This window comes from Rhinatrema bivittatum, chromosome 1, assembly GCF_901001135.1.
Source record: "Rhinatrema bivittatum chromosome 1, aRhiBiv1.1, whole genome shotgun sequence".
NCBI lineage: Eukaryota > Metazoa > Chordata > Amphibia > Gymnophiona > Rhinatrematidae > Rhinatrema > Rhinatrema bivittatum.
Genome location: NC_042615.1, coordinates 42495021 through 42513750, shown reverse-complemented (window position 1 = coordinate 42513750; position 18730 = coordinate 42495021). Strand labels below are relative to the sequence as shown.

The 18730-nt window shown below is 46.7% G+C and overlaps 1 protein-coding gene across 4 annotated transcripts in view; it reads right to left on the bottom strand.

Moving 5' to 3' along the window:
• USP38 (ubiquitin specific peptidase 38) overlaps positions 1-18730 on the bottom strand; it is a 132672-nt gene that overhangs the window by 58589 nt on the left and 55353 nt on the right. For all 4 annotated transcript variants that reach the window (XM_029598521.1, XM_029598795.1, XM_029598701.1 and 1 more), the window contains 3 exons: positions 17153-17246; positions 16285-16391; positions 4459-5815 (listed from right to left, as the gene is read on the bottom strand). In XM_029598521.1, the coding sequence (XP_029454381.1) occupies positions 4459-5815; positions 16285-16391; positions 17153-17246 (1558 nt within the window). The remainder of the gene's footprint in view (positions 1-4458; positions 5816-16284; positions 16392-17152; positions 17247-18730) is intronic.

Sequence of the window (18730 nt, the reverse complement as noted above, 5' to 3'; positions counted from 1 at the left end):
AATTTTGTATCATCCGCAAATTTGATAACCTCACTCGTCGTATTCCTTTCGAGATCATTGATATATATATATATATATATATATATATATATATTGAAAAGCACCGGTCCAAGTACAGATCCCCGAGGCACTCCACTGTTTACCCTTTTCAACTGAGAAAATTGACCCATTTAATCCTACTCTCTGTTTCCTGTCTTTTAACCAGTTTGTAATCCACGAAAGGACATCGCCTCCTATCCCATGACTTTTTGGTATTATTTCTGTTCTGCCCTTGGGGTGGATGGGTAAGAGTATGTGGCATAGTGGGGAAAAGTGTTTTAAAATCACAAAAAGTTTGGATTACCTGTTGAATGCTCTCAGTTTACTGGTTGTTTTGTTGTTGTACCATATATGTCCTACTCTGGTGCTTGAGCACATTAATAAAAGGTTTTACATAAAAAGCAAAGTAAGGATGCCTCAATGAGGATTGTTGCTCAGAGGCCATTGAGGCCACATGCTGCTGCTTGATTTGGATGGCCATTTCCCTGAGCTTGTCTCCAGAGAGGTGTTCCACAGAGCAGAGCACATCTGCCAACAAAGGTGAATTTTAAAAGCCTAGTGCTCACATTAATTAGGAGATGTGCGAATAAGTCAGACTTAAGAGCACCATACAGATTTTAAAAGCTGGCGAGATACGCACATATCTCCCAGAGAACACACATCTAAAATGTTTTCAAAAACAGCCTGGGCGTGGTCTGGGCAGGGAATGGGTGTGAACCAGAGATATGTGTAAACGCTGACATGACTCTGCATGCGTTGAAGCCCTCTGCTGCGTAACTTTACTTCTGCTTGGGATGACATGTAAGTTAAAAAATTAAGAAAACTATGCAGATATATGGGGTGTTAAGGGTCGGGGATAACTGCGGGGAGTGAAGGCTAATAAACTAAGGGGTTTGGAGGATCTCTCTCAACTGGGCGAATTAGGGACAAACTGCACAACTGGGAATAGTGTTGATGCATGCCCCTTTCAAAATCGCCTGATTTACGTGGTAGAAGTAGCATTTGCATGCACCCCCGCTTAAAATCTGGCATATACATGCACGCGGGCAGGCTATTTTAAAACATGCATGCAAGTTATAAAATAGCCATATCTGAGTGTGGGCCGATGCATGCGTGCACATGTGCACCAGCGTGCCATTGACAGTTACCATGCCATTGTGCACGTGGTCACGCAAACTACTGGCCCTCGAACTAAGCCACTTGGCATGCTCCAGTAGCTGCTGCTGATGATCTGGCTGCGGTGTCAAAACAATTCGTATGGCAAGCGAAGGAAATGATATTCGCACTCCTTAGCATCCAGAAGAGTCTGTGGATAGCCTGACTGGCCTCCTTCCCCTGAGTCTAATCAGCAGCTTCCGCTTCTCACTATAATCACCATATAAAACTGGTAGACTGATGCCAGTATTAAGCATCAAGCTCTGGAAAACCATTTTCCCAAAGTTGTCTAACAGTCTAGGATCTTTGCCTGGACGGATGTTAGAGAAGATCCTGGTCTTCTTTCCACTTTCCAGCACCAATTTCACTACTTCTGATTGGTCTAGTAGCTGCACTACCCCATATCCAGGGGTTTGCTGAACTCTATACTTAAGGTCCAGCTTTCTGGCTACCAGGGGCCAGGATGCTGGATTTTCCCACATTCTTGCTTGTAAATCCTGTAGGATCAAGTGCACTGAGATTGCTGCAGGTTCCGCTGGAATTTTTGAGGATCAGAAGACCAAAGACCTCCATATGGGGTTCCTTGTCCTTATGAACGCAGACTCCCAAGGGCCTTTCCCAGCTTATCCAAAATCTGGAATAGGAGAGGTCTACTGGCGATGAAGAGTGCTCCAGAGGATCAGGAGGGGTGATGGAACACTAACTCAGGACTGATGATGCAGGAGACTGTGGCGTGGCCCTATTCCTGGGAGATGTCCACTGACTAGATGGGAGAGAGAGAGACACACACAGAGACTATATTTCATCCTTTGTATATCTGATGGGACATCCTTGGGTGTGTAGACAAGAGAAGCACTCTAGAGGAACAAATCTGACCCTCTGGAAAGGAGCAGTTGAAGGGTGCCCTCCTTGTCTCTAGCTGCCAGCGAGGCAAAAAGAGTCTTCACCAACTCTGCCACCTGGTCCATGGGTTGCCATGTCCTCTGACCAGAGCTGGGGGAGAAACATCTGCTTTCAAATCCAATAAAAGTTCATCCTGCTGAAAGGCTCCCTCTGGACTTCAGGTGGTGGACCCTTCCTGGAGCAATTGAAACAGGAGTGCATGCAAACCAGCTGCACCATGTAACCTGGACTGGCCACTTTTGGAAACCGGATGCTGGGCTTAATGGACCCTCAGTCTGATCCAGTATGACAACTTCTTATGCTCTTATGAAACAAACTGGGTCTGGTGTCTCCAGTTGAAGACCTTACTCCAGAAGCCTCAACAGTGATACCACCCTGGAGATGGGAGAAGGTAAGTGAAGCAAATCCCCCTCAGGACCTCATGCTCAAGTGCATCGATGGAGCCGATGAGTGATGTGCTGATGATGAATAGCTGTGTCGATAGTGTTGAGGGTTTTTGCACTGAGGCCAGATATTAGGACTCTGATCGCCAGGCATGTTACAAAGGTGCCAAAAGGTCCATGCACTGATGGCACTGGGAACATCTTTGGTGCCAGGCTGTGGTGCGTCAATGGCACCAGAGTTTGATATGTCAATAGAGTTGAGTGCAATGGGGAAGATCCTATGTGTCACCAGCTCCAAAACATACTTCTTTTTAAGTGCCACCGAGCCCTGCAGATCCCATGGGCTCCTGAGTCCGGAGTTTCTGTGCTTTATTTGACCCCACTGAGGTGGTAGGCGTGAAGGTCTGCACCCAAGGAGAGGAGCCGTGCTCAAGGAGCTCCTGTTCAACTCATCACTGGGAAGAACTCAAAGATTCTGCTCTGGGAGGAGGATCAACTCTGGCTCTTTGCCAACCTGATTGACTCCTCTATCTTCCAGACTCTGGTTCTCTGAGTCTGCAGCGACATCCTGCCACAATGGTAACAGGTACACTATATGAACAGAGGACTCGGCACAATTATAATGCCAACAAATAAGTATATGTAAATTTTTTTTATTTAGAACTACCGACGACATCGTCGGTAGTTCTTAAATTGTGTATGTTCTCAGCACATAACGGTTCTAATACAATATGTTAAAGTCATTTCTAAATAAAAAATTTACATATACTTATTTGTTGGCATTATAATTGTGCCGAGTCCTCTGTTCATATAGTGTACCTATTAATAGAAACAGAGGTGTACGTACTTAGATTTATGACCTACAATGGTAACAGGTGCATCATGATCAGGCCCTAGACACTGATGGCCACAATGTCTGCTAATAGACATTTTTTTGCCACACACACAATCCTTGAAGCCACTGAGAGTGGTTTTCTTAGAGCCAGACATCTCAAATTATTTTTTTGAATACTGAAAAATGCTGCTGTGGGGCTGCCAAGGCAGTAAGGCAGCACCAAAAAGTGTTAAGTAAAAAAAACAAACAAAAAAAAAAAACACAACACAAAAATTTAAAGTAGTACAAACTAAGAATAAACTAAAACAGAGAGAAAAAGAGTACATGCCTGTGCGGTACCTCAGATAAAACAAGACTGAGGGGCTCATGAGGCAACTCTTTGAGCTAAGAGAGAAGGGTCTGTTCAGTGGTGTAGGATGATATTACTCACATGCCATGGCTAATTTGCCCTGCCTGCTGATGGAGAACTTGAGTCAAACAAAAAACAAGACCAGATTTCTCAAGTCCTCCATCAGGTCTGATTTGAGTATCCAATGTTAGGGTATCTCTGACCAATTGTAACTGCACAAATTTCCAGTAAACCAGCACAGCTAAATCAAGTCCTAGGAAGTAACATTTTATAAAAATGGAAAGGTCAGAAGCTGCAACCAAGACCAAAGGGCTTGCTGTATTGAATAGAAACGTCCACTGCTGCACTTGGGAAAACTTAAGCCCCCATCTTAGTCACCCACTCTTCCACAGAAATTGACTTTTAAGATTATTGATAATCATTATATTTATCAGGACTAATCATTTTAGTTGCCTTATTTTGTTCTTTTTCTCCCTTTAACAGTAATTTTTTTTTTTACCATAAAAGATGTCAGCAATTCTCTTACCATAAAAATGTTTGACAGACCTCCTTTAAAGATGAGCTATGGTGTTATAACAGAGCAAATTGTCAAATCTGCTGTATTCTCAAACTTCGTATAAATACTTGGGCTGTTTTACTATATGTTTATATCCTTCAATACCATAACTCACTACCTCAATTAAAACAAATTTAAAATTATATGACAGGGATAAGAAGGCCAAAATTATACTTTGGAGATAAGAAAAAAAAAAATTCAGTGAGCTCTCCTGTAAGTTAACATACTGTTTCCTTACCTGTAAATACAATTTATTGTCTTTTGTAATAGCATCCATAAGTTCTTTCTGCAGTGGAGGATCGCCATTCATCCACAGTCCATTTGCTGAACTAGGGCTGACACCATTACTTTTGCTACTCTGCCGTTTGTAAAGCAGTACATAAGCAGTATCCTTTGGAAACCTACTGGTGATATTCTGAACGGACTGAAATGAGGTAAACGTCACTCTGCTGTCGTTAAAGAGGAACCACTCATGTGACACCTCCCTGCTGTCCCTCTCCTTTCCAACAACAGAGATAGGAGTTTCGCCACCTAACAAACGACCGTGGGGAGGGCTCAGAGTCAGGGTGTTGGGCTGATGGCACAGCTGGGCCGAAGGCCCTGAGCCTCCAACGTTTCTGGCATAGGAATAATAATGCCCGCTTTCAGAGGATATGCCAGAATGCACCACAATGGAACTCAACACATAGGGTACAAGCTGCGTGCAAATATCTTCGGTCCCAGAGGGCTTCCGTTTTTTAGCAAGGTTCTCACCAACCTGGAACTCCAGATCCATAGCCCAGTTTCCCGATGCTGGAGCTAAGGATGATGTAGTTCTTTTCACTGGCAACTCCAAAACCAGTGGCAGGGACACGTTGTCCAGGATTTTGCGCCTCACATGGCACTTTGGGTCATAGGAGAATCTCAGGAGGGTGAGGATGAGGTATTCTGGCTCGTCCATAATTTGCATAGTTTTCTCCGCATTTTGTAGAGAGGCACATTTCTCGCAGTGATACCTGTTGTCTCCATCAAGTATCTCAGGTGCCAGGAAATAGCTCAGCAAGTCAGTGACAGAGAGGGGACTTTCACTTTCTGGTTTCCGAGGAATGCAATGATTACTAGGAACCTTACAAAAGCCAGAAGCGTTCTTAACATTGTTAACCACAGATGGCAGAATTTCAGGCATTTCTTCAGTCAAACCTACTTCACGATCAGTGACTTCTCTTCGAAAGTTACAAAGGTCTGGTTCTGCGGTTGGACTGGCTATATCTGTATCTACTTGCACCATGCACTCGTCATCTTTCTGTTTTGGAGAGCACAGAGCCCCCTTCACAGGCACACCTGCAAAGGAAGGGCAGAAAGCTAGGGAAAGGTCAGTGAAAGCTTCTTCTTTCTGAGATGTGCTTTTGCAGTTCAGACAGCATATGCTGGTCTGCAGCTTTCCGCCAAACATTTTCTCTATCAAGGTTTTGTCCTCTTTCCTAGCAGCTTTATAACGTGCCTCGGAAAAGGGTTGAATCTGAGAGGCTGACTCGTGGCAATTGCTGTCCATGATCATATTTTCAGAAGGTTGCAGTGAAGAAAGTGCTCTAATGGTTTTCTCTTCTTCATGAAGTCTGAAAAAGATAAATAAGCACAAATCTGAATCTTCATCAAATAATCACTCAGGGCATTTGGGGGCTAATTTTGTAACTTCCCACATTGGTGGGAAGTTTAAAGGTACTTTTTGCCCATATACATGTACTTTCCCTTTGAAAGTTATCCTACCAAAACTACTCGTGCACATTTACAGCTGCTGATGTGTGCACAGATTTTTCAGGAAAAATTACGTGCGTACTTTTGAAAATGCAAAAATACACATAAAACCATACCCTAGCTTCTTCACGCTAGGGGTAAAAGCATCCACATGCGGGAGGACAATTTATTTTTTAAAAAAGGCACATTTCAACAGGTAAATCACTATTTTTCCCATAGAAATGGCTTTGAAAATTACCCTTAGTAATACACAGAGTAATTAAGGCAGCAATTAAACTGGTTGATTTCCTCCCTTAAAATAAACAAATCGGTCAAGTTGAAATGCTTCTTTGATCTACAGAGCAAGAAAACCCTACTGCTACAAACCATTCAGAGCCCATGACTGTCCTTAAAAGGATTTTACTCCATAACTTGAGGCTTGGACACTGGCAGAACTTGCTGCTCAGCCTGCAAGCAGCCCTCACTCCTGCTGATAGAAAACAAACAGAAAAGCCAGTTCTAGACTGGCTTTTCTATCTGTTTCCAGTGTAGTTGTGGCTGTAATTATTTTACATAAGTGAACCACACCCATCTTACATCTAAAAAAAAGTCACATCAAATGGGACACAATATAATCTCAAATGAAATCATTAAATAAGGTATTACCGGTATACAGAGGCACAAAATTTCATATTATGTTGATATATTAGCAGTGCCTCACCAAATTATAATCCTGTTATCAGCCCAACACAATTCAATTGACCCACTTAAACCTCTTGTATTAATACTGGATTTACTCTGTATTGTTAACACCTAATGAGATAAATTGTTCTACTCATTGGACTATGGTAGAAAATAAAGTGCATGCAAATAACATGTGCTGGATGTGGGCATTAACCCTAATGCCCTTTAGTACCTATACCCCTAAATATTCCCAGCTCCCTCAGTGTTTACTGATAGGCATGGAAACCATATAGCTGCATGTCCAGGGAACAAGCTGAGTTAGTCCAGGTTTTACCCACTGCATGTATGGAGATGTAGTTCTGATTCTCCTATTATTTCCTAAGAAAAGCAGGGATGCATCTCAATAAATACAACAGGGTAAAAACCAGGACTAGCTCCATTTGTCCATCTTGACATGAGCTATATGGTCACCCTATACACAAGTAGGGCTGCTAATTTTAGGTTTTAACAAAAAAAAGACAAACAAAAAACACTGATAAAATACCCTGATGCAAAAGAATAAGATAGGTGGATTTTTTTTTTTTTTAATAAACCCCAGAAAAACACCATTTCCCTTAGTACTCTTTCACCCTCCCCTTAGCTACCTTGAATCCCCCACTGTTTCTGTGCCTTTTTCATGCTGACTCCTCCCCAAATATATTCATTTTCACTGAGAAGGGGTTGATTTTGGAGTTCTAATGGTGGATTTATGTTTGTATGTTTTTATTGTTTTATTTGTGCTTGTTGTTCACCGCTCCAGTCAGGTCAGATATGTGAGTGGGCGATATGTAAGACTGTGAAAAAATACCCAACAGTACCTGCACCAGGAAAACTCAGATAAGCATCAATCTTTTTGTATTCTGAAAGAACCCCTAATTAGCTGGAAAATTAACCCAAAATGTACAATTTATAAACACCTAAGATCAGACACACTACCTATATGTAAACCCTGAGGGAGCTGAGATTATTTGTTCTAAAGAACACCAAGTGGTGAATTTAAAGCAATATTCAAATGTCTAATTAGTTTGTTTTAATGATAGATTCTGACGAATTAATGGTCAGACGGTGGAGAAAAATCATAGGAAGCAATTTCCAGGAGTCTGCATTTTTGAAACATATGCAGGTACGTTTGTAACCAGGGACCCTATAGCAAATATTCTAAGGGAAAGTACTCAGGTACAAAACTTTGTGGTGTACTTTTGAAAATCCAAATGTCCGTACTTTGTTTACTCCCCTGGGAACACCTCTTTAAGCCAGCTAAAAGGCATGTGCATTTGCTGGGCACAGGCGTGCAGCACGGTTCAACACTTAAGGGCCCCGTGGCGGAAACAGTGCTGGTCGGTGCCTCCAGATGATGTCACACAGCCGGGTATTTAAACCTTGGCTGTGCAATGCTCCAGAGCCTCAGCAACAGGTAGACTCTCGTGAGAGTGTGAGTTGCTGCTTCCTTCATATTCAGCCTCATCCAGTCTTACCCTTGTCTTCAGCCTCATCTTCTCATTCTGCCTACCCTTGGACAGGTTCTCAGAATCAAACATAGCCTGTGACCTGACTATCCTTGCTTGCCGCCTGCCTCAACCATAAGAACATAAGAAATTGCCATGCTAGGTCAGACCAAGGGTCCATCAAGCCCAGCATCCTGTTTCCAACAGTGGCCAAACCAGGCTACAAGAACCTGGCAAATACCCAAACACTAAGATCATCCTATGCTACTGATGCCAGTGATAGAGGCCATTCCCTAAGTCAACTTGATTAATAGCAGTTAATGGACTTCTCCTCCAAAAACTTATCCAAACCTTTTTTAAACCCAGCTATACTAACCACATCCTTTGGCAACAAATTCCAGAGCTTAACTGTGCGTTGAGTAAAAAATAATTTTTTCCAATTAGTCTTAAATGCTAACTTCATGGAGTGCCCCCTAGTCCTTCTATTATCTGAAAGTGTAACCGATTCACATCTACCCATTCTAGACCTCTCTTGATTTTAAAGTCCTCTATCATATCTCCCCCTCAGCCTTCTCTTCTCCAAGCTGAAAAGCCCTAACCTCTTTAGTCTTTCCTCATAGGGGAGCTGTTCCATCCCCTTTATCATTTTGGTCACCCTTCTCTGTACCTTCTCCATCGCAACTATACATTTTTTGAGATGTGGCGACCAAAAAAAAACCAAGATACTGAGCCAGCATCTCAAGCCAGACACACCAAAGGTTAGAAACTTACTGCTGTCTAGAGATTAAATAATGTTGAGATTACTTACCTGATAATCTCCTTTTCCTTAGTGTATGCAGATGGACTCAAAACAAGTGGGTATAGTGTGCTCGTGCTAGCAGTTGGAGACAGATCTGACGTCAGCATGGGTACATATACCCCCCCGCAGGAAGTGCATCAAATCAGTAATCTTCCTTGCAAAAGCTGTAGCTGACCGATCGATTAAATGAACAGGATTACCCTGACCGATTGATAGTAGCTGGAGACCGCCAGTGTTCTCAACCGGAAGGCGTCGACACCCAGCAGGGTGGATGGCCTATTATAAGAAAAAACATGGCTTACCGTGAGTCGATGAATTCCCATGTAGACCGGCAGCCGGGCGGGATGCTGAGTCCATCTGCATACACTAAGGAAAAGGAGATTATCAGGTAAGTAATCTCAACATTTCCTAGCGTGTAGCAGATGGAATCAAAACAAGTGGGATGTACAAAAGCTACTCCCGGACTGGGCGGGAGGCTGCCCGAGGTCCGTTCAGGATTGCCCTCGCAAATGCTGTGTCCTCCATGGCCTGGACATCCAGACGGTAGAATCTGGAGAAGATATGGAGGGAGGACCACGTTGCTGCTTTACATATCTCTGCAGGCGACAGCATCCTAGTTTCTGCCCAAGAGGCTGCTTGCGCTCTGGTAGAGTGAGCCTTGACCCGTAGAGGCGGTGGTTTCCCTGCATCTACGTAGGCTGCCTTGATAACTTCTTTGATCCAGCGGGCGATGGTTGCCCGTGAGGCCGCTTCCCCTTGCTTCTTCCCACTGTGAAGGACAAACAGGTGGTCTGTCTTTCGTACTGCTTCTGACATTTCCAGGTAGCTGGACAGCAGCCTGCCAATGTCGAGATGGCATAGTATTCGACCTTCTTCCGATTTCTTCAAACCTTCCGTGGTAGGCAAGGATATGGTTTGGTTGAGGTGGAAGTGTGAGACCACTTTGGGTAAGAAGGAAGGAACCGAACGAAGATGGATAGCCTCTGGAGTGATTCTGAGAAACGGATCACGGCAGGACAGTGCTTGTAGCTCTGAGATGCGGCGTGCCGAGCATACAGCCAGCAGGAACACCATCTTCAAGGTTAGCAAATGGAGAGACAGGCCTCGAAGTGGTCTAAAGGCGTGTCCCGCTAGAAATTCCAAAACTAGGTTGAGGTTCCACAGGGGTACTGGCCACTTCAGTGGCGGGCGAATGTGTTTAACTCCTTTCAGAAAACGTGAAATGTCTGGGTGTGTGGCGATGTTGTTGCTGTCACTCTGGGGACCGTAGCAGGATAGCGCTGCTACTTGGACCTTGATGGAATTGAGGGACAGACCCTTCTGAAGTCCATCTTGTAGGAAATCCAAAATGATAGGGATCTTCGCGGCATGTGGATTGGTGCTGTGAGTTTCGCACCAGGCTTCAAATACTCTCCAGATCCTTATATATATGTTAGTGATGTGGAGAACTTGTGTGCTCGGAGGAGTGTATCTATTACCGGCCCCGAGTATCCTCTTTTCTTCAGTCTAGCCCTCTCAATGGCCAGACCGTAAGAGAGAATTGAGCTGGATCCTCATGGAGGATGGGACCTTGCCGCAGCAGGTCCCTGTGTGGAGGCAGGGGAAATGGAGTTCCTGCCAGTAGTCTTCTCATGTCTGCGTACCAGGGTCTTCTTGGCCAGTCCGGGGCTACTAGAAGAACTAGGCCGCTGTGCTGCTGAATCTTGTGTACAATGGTGCCCAGCAGGGGCCATGGAGGAAAGGCATATAGCAGGATCCCCTGAGGCCATGGCTGTACCAGGGCATCGATCCCCTGGGATAGCGGATCCTGCCTGCGGCTGAAATATCTGGCTACTTGAGCGTTGGACCTGTCTGCTAGTAGGTCCATGCCCGGTGTCCCCCACTGATCCACAATCATCTGGAAAGCTGTGGGCGACAGCTGCCATTCCCCTGGATTTAGGCTCTCTGCTGAGGAAGTCTGCCGTGGTGTTGTCCTTCCTGGCGATGATGTCCTGGAGATGTGCTTCCGCCCAAGTCATCAGGGGGGCTATTTCTAGGGATACCTGTTGGCTTCTGGTTCCGCCCTGTCGGTTGATGTATGCCACCATGGTGGCGTTGTCTGACATCACTCTGACCGCTCTGTTGCGAAGTCTGTGGGCAAATCGCAGGCACGCTAGCCTGACTGCCCGTGCCTCTAGTCGGTTGATGTTCCACCCCGACTCTTCTCTGTTCCACCGCCCTTGGGCGGTGAGTTCTTCGCAATGTGCTCCCCATCCGGTCAGTCTGGCATCTGTAGTGAGCAGGATCCAGGTTGGGGAGGACATTTTTGACCCCCGGCTCATGTGGCCGGGTTGAAACCACCACCGTATCTGATTCTGCACTCTGGCTGGTAGAGGTAAGTGTACGGTGTAGTTCTGTGATCGTGGGCTCCACCGAGATAGGAGGGCGCGTTGTAATGGTCTCATATGAGCCCGCTCCCCTGGTATCACCTCCAGAGTGGATGCCATAAGGCCGAGGACCTGTAAGTAATCCCAAGCTGTGGGCCGGATGGCGCTCAGCAGGGCTTGCAGATGATTCCGGAGCTTTGATCTTCTCTTGGAGGTCAGACTGACCTTGTCTTCCTGGGTGTCGAATTGGACTCCTAGGTATTCCAGTGACTGAGAAGGCTGTAGGGAACTCTTGTTCAGGTTTACTACCCATCCTAGGCTTTCCAGAAGAGACATAACTCTGTTGGTTGCCTGGCGGCTCTCCTCCGGGGACTTTGCCCTGATTAGCCAATCGTCCAGGTAGGGATGGACGAGAATTCCTTCCTTCCTGAGTGACGCCGCCACTACTACTATGACCGTGGTAAAGGTTCGCGGCGCGGTGGCTAACCCGAAGGGTAAAGCTCAGAACTGGAAGTGTTGATTCAGGACTTGGAAGCATAAATAGCGCTGGTGATCCCGATGAATTGGTATATGCAAGTAGGCTTCCGACAGATCTAGGGATGTGAGAAACTCCCCTGGCTGAACTGAATTTTTGACAGACCGTAGAGTTTCCATGCGAAAGCTGGGGACCCATAGGTGTCGGTTGACCGACTTGAGGTCCAGGACTGGCCTGAAAGTGCCCTCCTTCTTGGGCACTATGAAATAAATGGAATAATGCCCAGAATGTATCTCCCCTGCAGGCACTGGGATTATGGCTTTTAGAGACAGGAGCCTCTGCAAGGTAACTTCTAGTGCCATCCCCTTGAGGGGTGAACAAGGAGATTCCACAAACTTGTCCGGTGGGAGCCGAAGAAAGTCCAGGTAGTACCCTTCTCGGATGATGGAGAGGACCCACTGGTCCGAGGTAATCTCGACCCACCTGCGGTAGAAGAGGGTTAGCCTGCCCCCTATGGCTGCTACCCCCGGATGGGTCGGCTGATTGTCTTGTGGGGTGCAGCCGGGACCCGAACCCGAGCCGGTTCCTCTCTTGTTGCGCTTAGTCCGAAAGGACTGGTTCCTGGCCTGTGGATGGGGTGCTTGGTAGCGAGTCCTGTATGGGTTGAAGCGCTGCGAGTTTCTACCTCTGGATGGTCTAGGAAACGGGCGCTGGCTCCTCCTTGGCCTGTCTTCTGGTAGACGGGGTAATGGAGAAGCGCCCCATTTATTGGCCAGTTTCTCGAGGTCGCTGCCGAACAGGAGGGATCCCTTAAAGGGCATTCTCGTGAGACGTGTCTTGGAAGAGGAGTTGGCCGACCAATTACGTAGCCAGAGCTGCCTCCTGGCTGCCACTGTGGATGATACTCCCTTGGCTGTCGTACGGACTAGATCGGAGGCTGCGTCAGTGAGAAACGAAAGAGCTGATTCCATCTCTTCTCCCGGGGTGTTGTTCCTGGCCTGTGATAAACAGGAACGTGTCAGCACGGTGCAGCAGGTCGAAATTCGTAGGGACATGGCTGCCACCTCAAAGGCTTGTTTCAAAATGGCGTCCATGCGCCGGTCATGTGTATCCTTGAGGGCCGTCCCACCTTCTACCGGAATGGTGGTGCGCTTCACAATTGCGCTTACTATGGCGTCTACCTGAGGGCACGCCAGCATTTCCTTAGCTGCCGGGTCTAAGGGGTACATGCCAGCCAAGGCCCGACCCCCTTTGAATGAGGCCTCCGGCGCATTCCATTCCAGATCGATTAGCTGCTGTGCTGCTTTTAGGAGGGGGAAAATGGTGAGTCATTTGACGCAGGCCCTCTAACAGGGGGTTCATTCTTGGTTCCCCCGGGGTGTCATGGCCCGGAAGAGCCAGTTCCGACAGGCATTGAGAGATCAGGCCTGGAAGATCCTCTTTCAGAAAGAAGCGCCTCATGGTTTGATATGGTTCAATCCCCGAGGGAAATCCTCCCTCCTCGGGGGGCTCTTAGTCTTCCTCAGGGCAATCTGAATCCCCATAAGTGGGGCTTCCGGGTGGCGAGCGGCCGTGCCTAGGCCTTGAGGGTCCAGGGGCCGGGTCATCCGGTACATATGGACCCGTTCAGGGCGCAGCCTGCATCGTGACAAAGGCATGAATCCCCTTAAATAATTCCACCCAGGAAAGTGAGGCCGAATCTGGCCTTAGGGGCAGCAGGTCTCTCGGGTTCCCTGGCAGCTCCCCGCTGCCTGCTAGGTCCGGGGTGTTCCCTGAGGAACTGGCAAGGACGCTGGGTCGCGACCGGTCCTGGCCTGGAGCTCCCAGGGCCTCTTCACATTGGGCACATAGGGAGTCTGCTTCCTCGCACTGTGTGGCTCTAAGGTTGCATGCGGAGCAGAGGCTTATGCCCGATTCTAGAGGTGCCGGCTCCGCTGACGCATGGCCTCTCTTACGCTCCATCTCGTCTATTAACCCAGCTAGAGTCTGCGCTTTGTAATATGCGCAAAATATGTGCGCCTATCCACTGGCGCCTATTATGAACGGGCGCCTATCAACCGGCGCCTAACAGTATGCGCTTAGCGACGGGCGCCTAACAGTATGCGCTTAGCGACGGGTGCCTAACAGTATGCGCTTATTGCGAACCCAGACAGAAGGCGTCGGCGAGCAGACAGGCAAAATGGCGACCCCCTTGGCGGGTTGCCACGTAGGCAGACTCTGCTACTCCTCGGTTCCTCAGAGACCAACAAGAAAATGTACGCCTTACCTTGTCTTCGGCGCTTCCCGGCTGCGACCCGGGCTGTCTCCGGCTGCGGGGGGAGAGGGTGATTACCGTCACCGCCGCGCTCGAGGAGGTGCACCCGCTGCCTCTAGGCCGCGCCTGAACTCGTCTCGCTCGGGGGCCAAGCCGCACCCGAGCCCTTCTCACTCGGGGGCTAGGTCCCTGCCGCGAACCGACCACCGGACCGAGGCACTCACCTCCGAGGGACCACGGAAATCACCTCGGGAAACTCAACTGGGGGAGTGACCGAATGGTATCACCGCAGGAGTGCGGGGCTAGTCTTCAGGTAGGTTTTTTCTAAGAATTTAGTCATTAGAATTTGGAAAACCGCTCAGCGAGCGTGGGTAGCTCCAAACTGCTTTGGAGACGGAAATTACTGATTTGCTGCACTTCCTGCGGGGGTATATGTACTAGAGATGTGAATCGGAACCAGAATCTGTTCGGATTTCAGTTCCGATTCACATCTCTAATATGTACCCGTGCTGACGTCAGATCCGTCTCCAACTGCTAGCACGAGCACACTATACCCACTTGTTTTGAGTCCATCTGCTACACGCTAGGAAATGCATAGGTTTGAAATAAAATGGGACGCAGTTCAAAGTCCCTGACTTGGGACATGTCTCCCACATGGGAATAGATGCATTTTATTGGCTAATTTTGACTTTTTCAGGCATGTAATTAATTCTCTTGTTTATAGGACATAACCACCAATACGGAGGCTTTTGTATTCTGCTCAGAAATATTTTATGGTAACAGAACTCGAACGTGCTTGACAGTAGATTAGTATAATTTTCCATGAGGACAGTTCACAGGACTCCCCCCCCCCCCCATCAAAATGAACTGCTAATTCAGTACAATCCGAGGTGATTTCCCGAGGTGATTCACCTACCAGAACTCTGGTAACCTTTCCCTCCTTTCCTCCTTCCCACTGGGAGGTGAACAGCCCTTCTTACCTGTGTGCATAGCCTCTGCCAGATTCAATCTGGTGTTTGAATGTGTGGGGCTGTGTAATCAGCTGGGCCTGCATGTACAGATGTCAGATTGAAGCTGGCAGAATGAGGCACACGCACAGGTGAGGAGTGCAGCTCTCCTCCTGGTGGTGGAAGGGGAAGCAGGGTCAGAATTGTGCAAAATTTGATTTGGTGTACCACAAGGTTTGAGCAAACTTGAAAGTGTGCCCTGAAATAAAAAAAAAGGTTGAAACGAAGGTCAGTGTTAATTTAATTGGTGATGTCCTTCCCAGGGAGGGGGGGAAGGGGAGGGCACACTACCAACAGTGCCTAGGGGTGACAAACTAAAATCTGTCCCCGAGCAGCCCACAACAGATTCCTCTAATTCAGCCTAATCAGGCCTCAGCTCACAGCACAGATGCTCGCCTACCATCTGCTGGAAACAGAGAATACTGGCAGGCTGAGGTCAGCACGGATGTCTAGAGGGAGTGATATTAGCGAACCTGTTGATCTCTGTCTCCATCTGCTGGTCAGTGACCATAACCCAGCCATCTGGTCTGACGGTAGTTATGCTCACTGACGGGATGATTCTGTTAGAGTGTGCTCGGCCATGCGCACTGTTTAACACGGGTTTGGTCTCGTGTCTTTGAGGGGCATCTATTACCCCTTATACTGTAAGGGGTTTAGCGCCTCGAAAATGCGCGGCCAAACCCCTTGAAAACTAATAGCGCTCATCACATGCAAATGCATGTTGATGAGGCTATTTGTCACCCAGGATTCAGAAAGTAAAAATGTACGGCCAATCCGCACATTTTATGCTCATAAATTAACGCCTGCCCAAGGCGTTAATTTATGAGCCGCCCAGAAACTGCTTTTCTGTACACTTTCCAACTTAATATCCTAGCTGAATTTTACTAGCTTCCATTTTCCTAACCGATCGTTGTCAGTGGATTTGGAAAACCGACACACGTAAAATTGAACGCCAGTTTTCTGAACCCACTGACAGAGCCACCTCTCCTGGCCAAGGAGGCGCTAGGGGCACGTAATCATCCCTAGCGCCTCCTTTTAGTGTGGCCCCTCATTTAAATATAGCATCTTATGCCCAGGAGAGGTGGCTGGGCGCACGTTGGGAGAGCAGGTGCTTAACACGGAGTGCCCGTTCTCACACGATCCTTTCTGTATCAGGCTGTGAGGAAGGTGAAATTTCTTTTTTTTTCAGAATTATTATTTTGCCCCAGACCGTGCTGACTGGTTACCAAGAAAAAATAAATACCATTCTTCTTCATCATAAACCCACTGCATTCAAGATTACCTGTCTAGTAGAAACCTGAGGTATTCAGAGCAGTCCTGCTGGGATTTAGGTGTGAACCATGGTGGCCTGGAAGCCTCAAAGAAAATCTGAGGAGCATAGGCCTCCCTCTGTTGGTAAAAAGTAATAAAACAAAGTCAGCTACACACAGGATATCCAGTACGCTCAAATAAGGATCTCTTGGGAATATTCCTCATAGAGATGAAGCTTCATGAAAGCACATTTTAGAGCATTAAAGCCTTATATTAAAAATACATACGACAGTTATGGCAAAGTAAAGAACTTGAAATGAGTACACAAGAACAAAGGATTTAAAAGCATATTGGTCCTGTTTAAACAAATCTGAGACAGGATAAAGAGAAACTACTGCCAAGAGGCACTGGAAAAAAAAAAACAACCCAAAGAAAAATGAAAATGAACAAACATGCAACCTAGGTATTTGGTGTTGAACAGCAAAAGCCCATAGCCCTCCTTACGAAAAAGCCTTCTGGCCAACTTTTCTATACTGCTATGCATTGTTTTTTTTCAAGGTAGCTCATCTATTCTGGAGGCTATTTGCTCTGCCTCTTTGGTCCACTCCTAACTTTCACCAGTGAAAGCATCTATAGTGTCACTTCACTCTAGCAGGGAAACAGGAAAAACGAGGTGTCCTCTGATGTCATCTTATTGCTCAATGACCTAGACAAATGGAAATGCCGGAGAGATGCAGCTGGCATCTTTTCCTGCCCGTTCAAGGTAATTGATGGTCTCTTGTATGACATCCCTTGTCCTCCCCAAGGAAGCATGAATCTGGACAGTGACTTACCAAACCGTCCCTTCACTGCAAAGGCAGGAATTGCTACCAATGTGCTTAGAAAATAAAGAGGCATACCTGAGTATGACCCAAGAAGGCAAACAGATGCTGCAATTTCTTCATTAACGAATTGCACCCATTGAGGTTTAAAGCGAGCACATGTCTCCTGAAACTGAAAGAGTACAAAAAGAAGCTCATTTTTAATTTTTCCCCAAACAGAAGTTTTCAGTTTTCTCCAGGCCCCACACTGCTACCAGAATGCTTCACTATAGAATAATGGGGTGATATGTTCAGGAATCAAAAAGGGAATAGGTGAACAACAAAAACACATTGGCATAGCTTTTATTCAATTATGATTAACAGCATACTGCACAATTATGACTTCAGTCAAATAATAAGGACATTAGTCATCTGTGTCATAAGATGTTTTGCTTCAGTAGTGCCAGGAAAAAAAGTCATCTCTCTGGCTATTAATATTCATGCACTGCAGTTACTCTTCACTGATTTTCAGGCATGACATGAACATTCCTGGCAGGTTTCTGCCCACCGAGATGTGCTACATCTAACAGATGCTTGCATGTCATACCTGAGGCTCAGTCAGGAAATTAAGTGCAGCTCGTGGAAACCTTTGGGAACTGGAATACACTATGACATTAAAAACCGGTAAACACAACTGCTTTAAAAACATCTGAGCAGGCAAGCGTGCTCTTGGGTTTATTCTGGAAGGGCAGAGATAGTTTACAATGCAGCTGGTATGGCAAACTCATTTTCAAGAACGACTTCAGTGGCACCCATGAAGGCCCCTTTGCACAGGTTTAGCTAGGGTCCATGTGGGTAAAAATCAGGAACTTGAATGAATAATTCTGTCTAGCTGCATTTTCAACTTCCTAAAATCATAGGTGTACTTTCAGCTGCGGAGGGGGAGGCAGGGGGGTGTTACTTGGTCGGGGAAGAAAACTCCATGCCTATGTTTACGCTTCAAAAACGTACCCGCATAGCCAACGTGCGGACCTTGTGCTCTCATTTCATACGACAATGCACCTGTGGACGTTTTCCCGTCTGCGGGTGTGCCTGGCTATTAAGCCACTTTGGGCAGGTGGAACAGTCTGTGCTTACTTGTGCTGCTAGGTGGGTGAATGAAAATGTACCCTGTCATATCCAAGAGGCACACATTACTCTGAGGGAGGGAAGTTCCAGAAATGAGGGGAGCTCGTGATAACAAGGCCAAGGTGGGATGAGGGGCAGCTTAAGGAAAAACAGGTCTTCACAGAAAAGGGGGGGGGTTCACGGAACAGCCTCCCAGTGGAGGTGGCAGAGGTAAAAACTGTATCAAAACTCAAGACAGCATGCGACAGGCACAGACAGGAAGCAAGGGTAAGTGAGATCAAGTAAGGCTTTGCAACAGACAGGAGGGGCAACATTTTAAAAATAAATAGCAGACTAGATGGGTTTTTCATTTTTAGTCTGTTGTCATATTTGTTTCTAAGGTAGTGGTTAAACAAAGCAACTGATACCCCCATCCCCGCCCCTGAAGTAATCTGTCCCACCCTCTTCTCTAGGGCTGAGTTTTCCCAGAGATTCAAGCAAATGGCATAACTAGCTCTAAAACAAAAGCCTGCACGATGCCACCAAGTCATCATGGAGCCTCCAAGCACC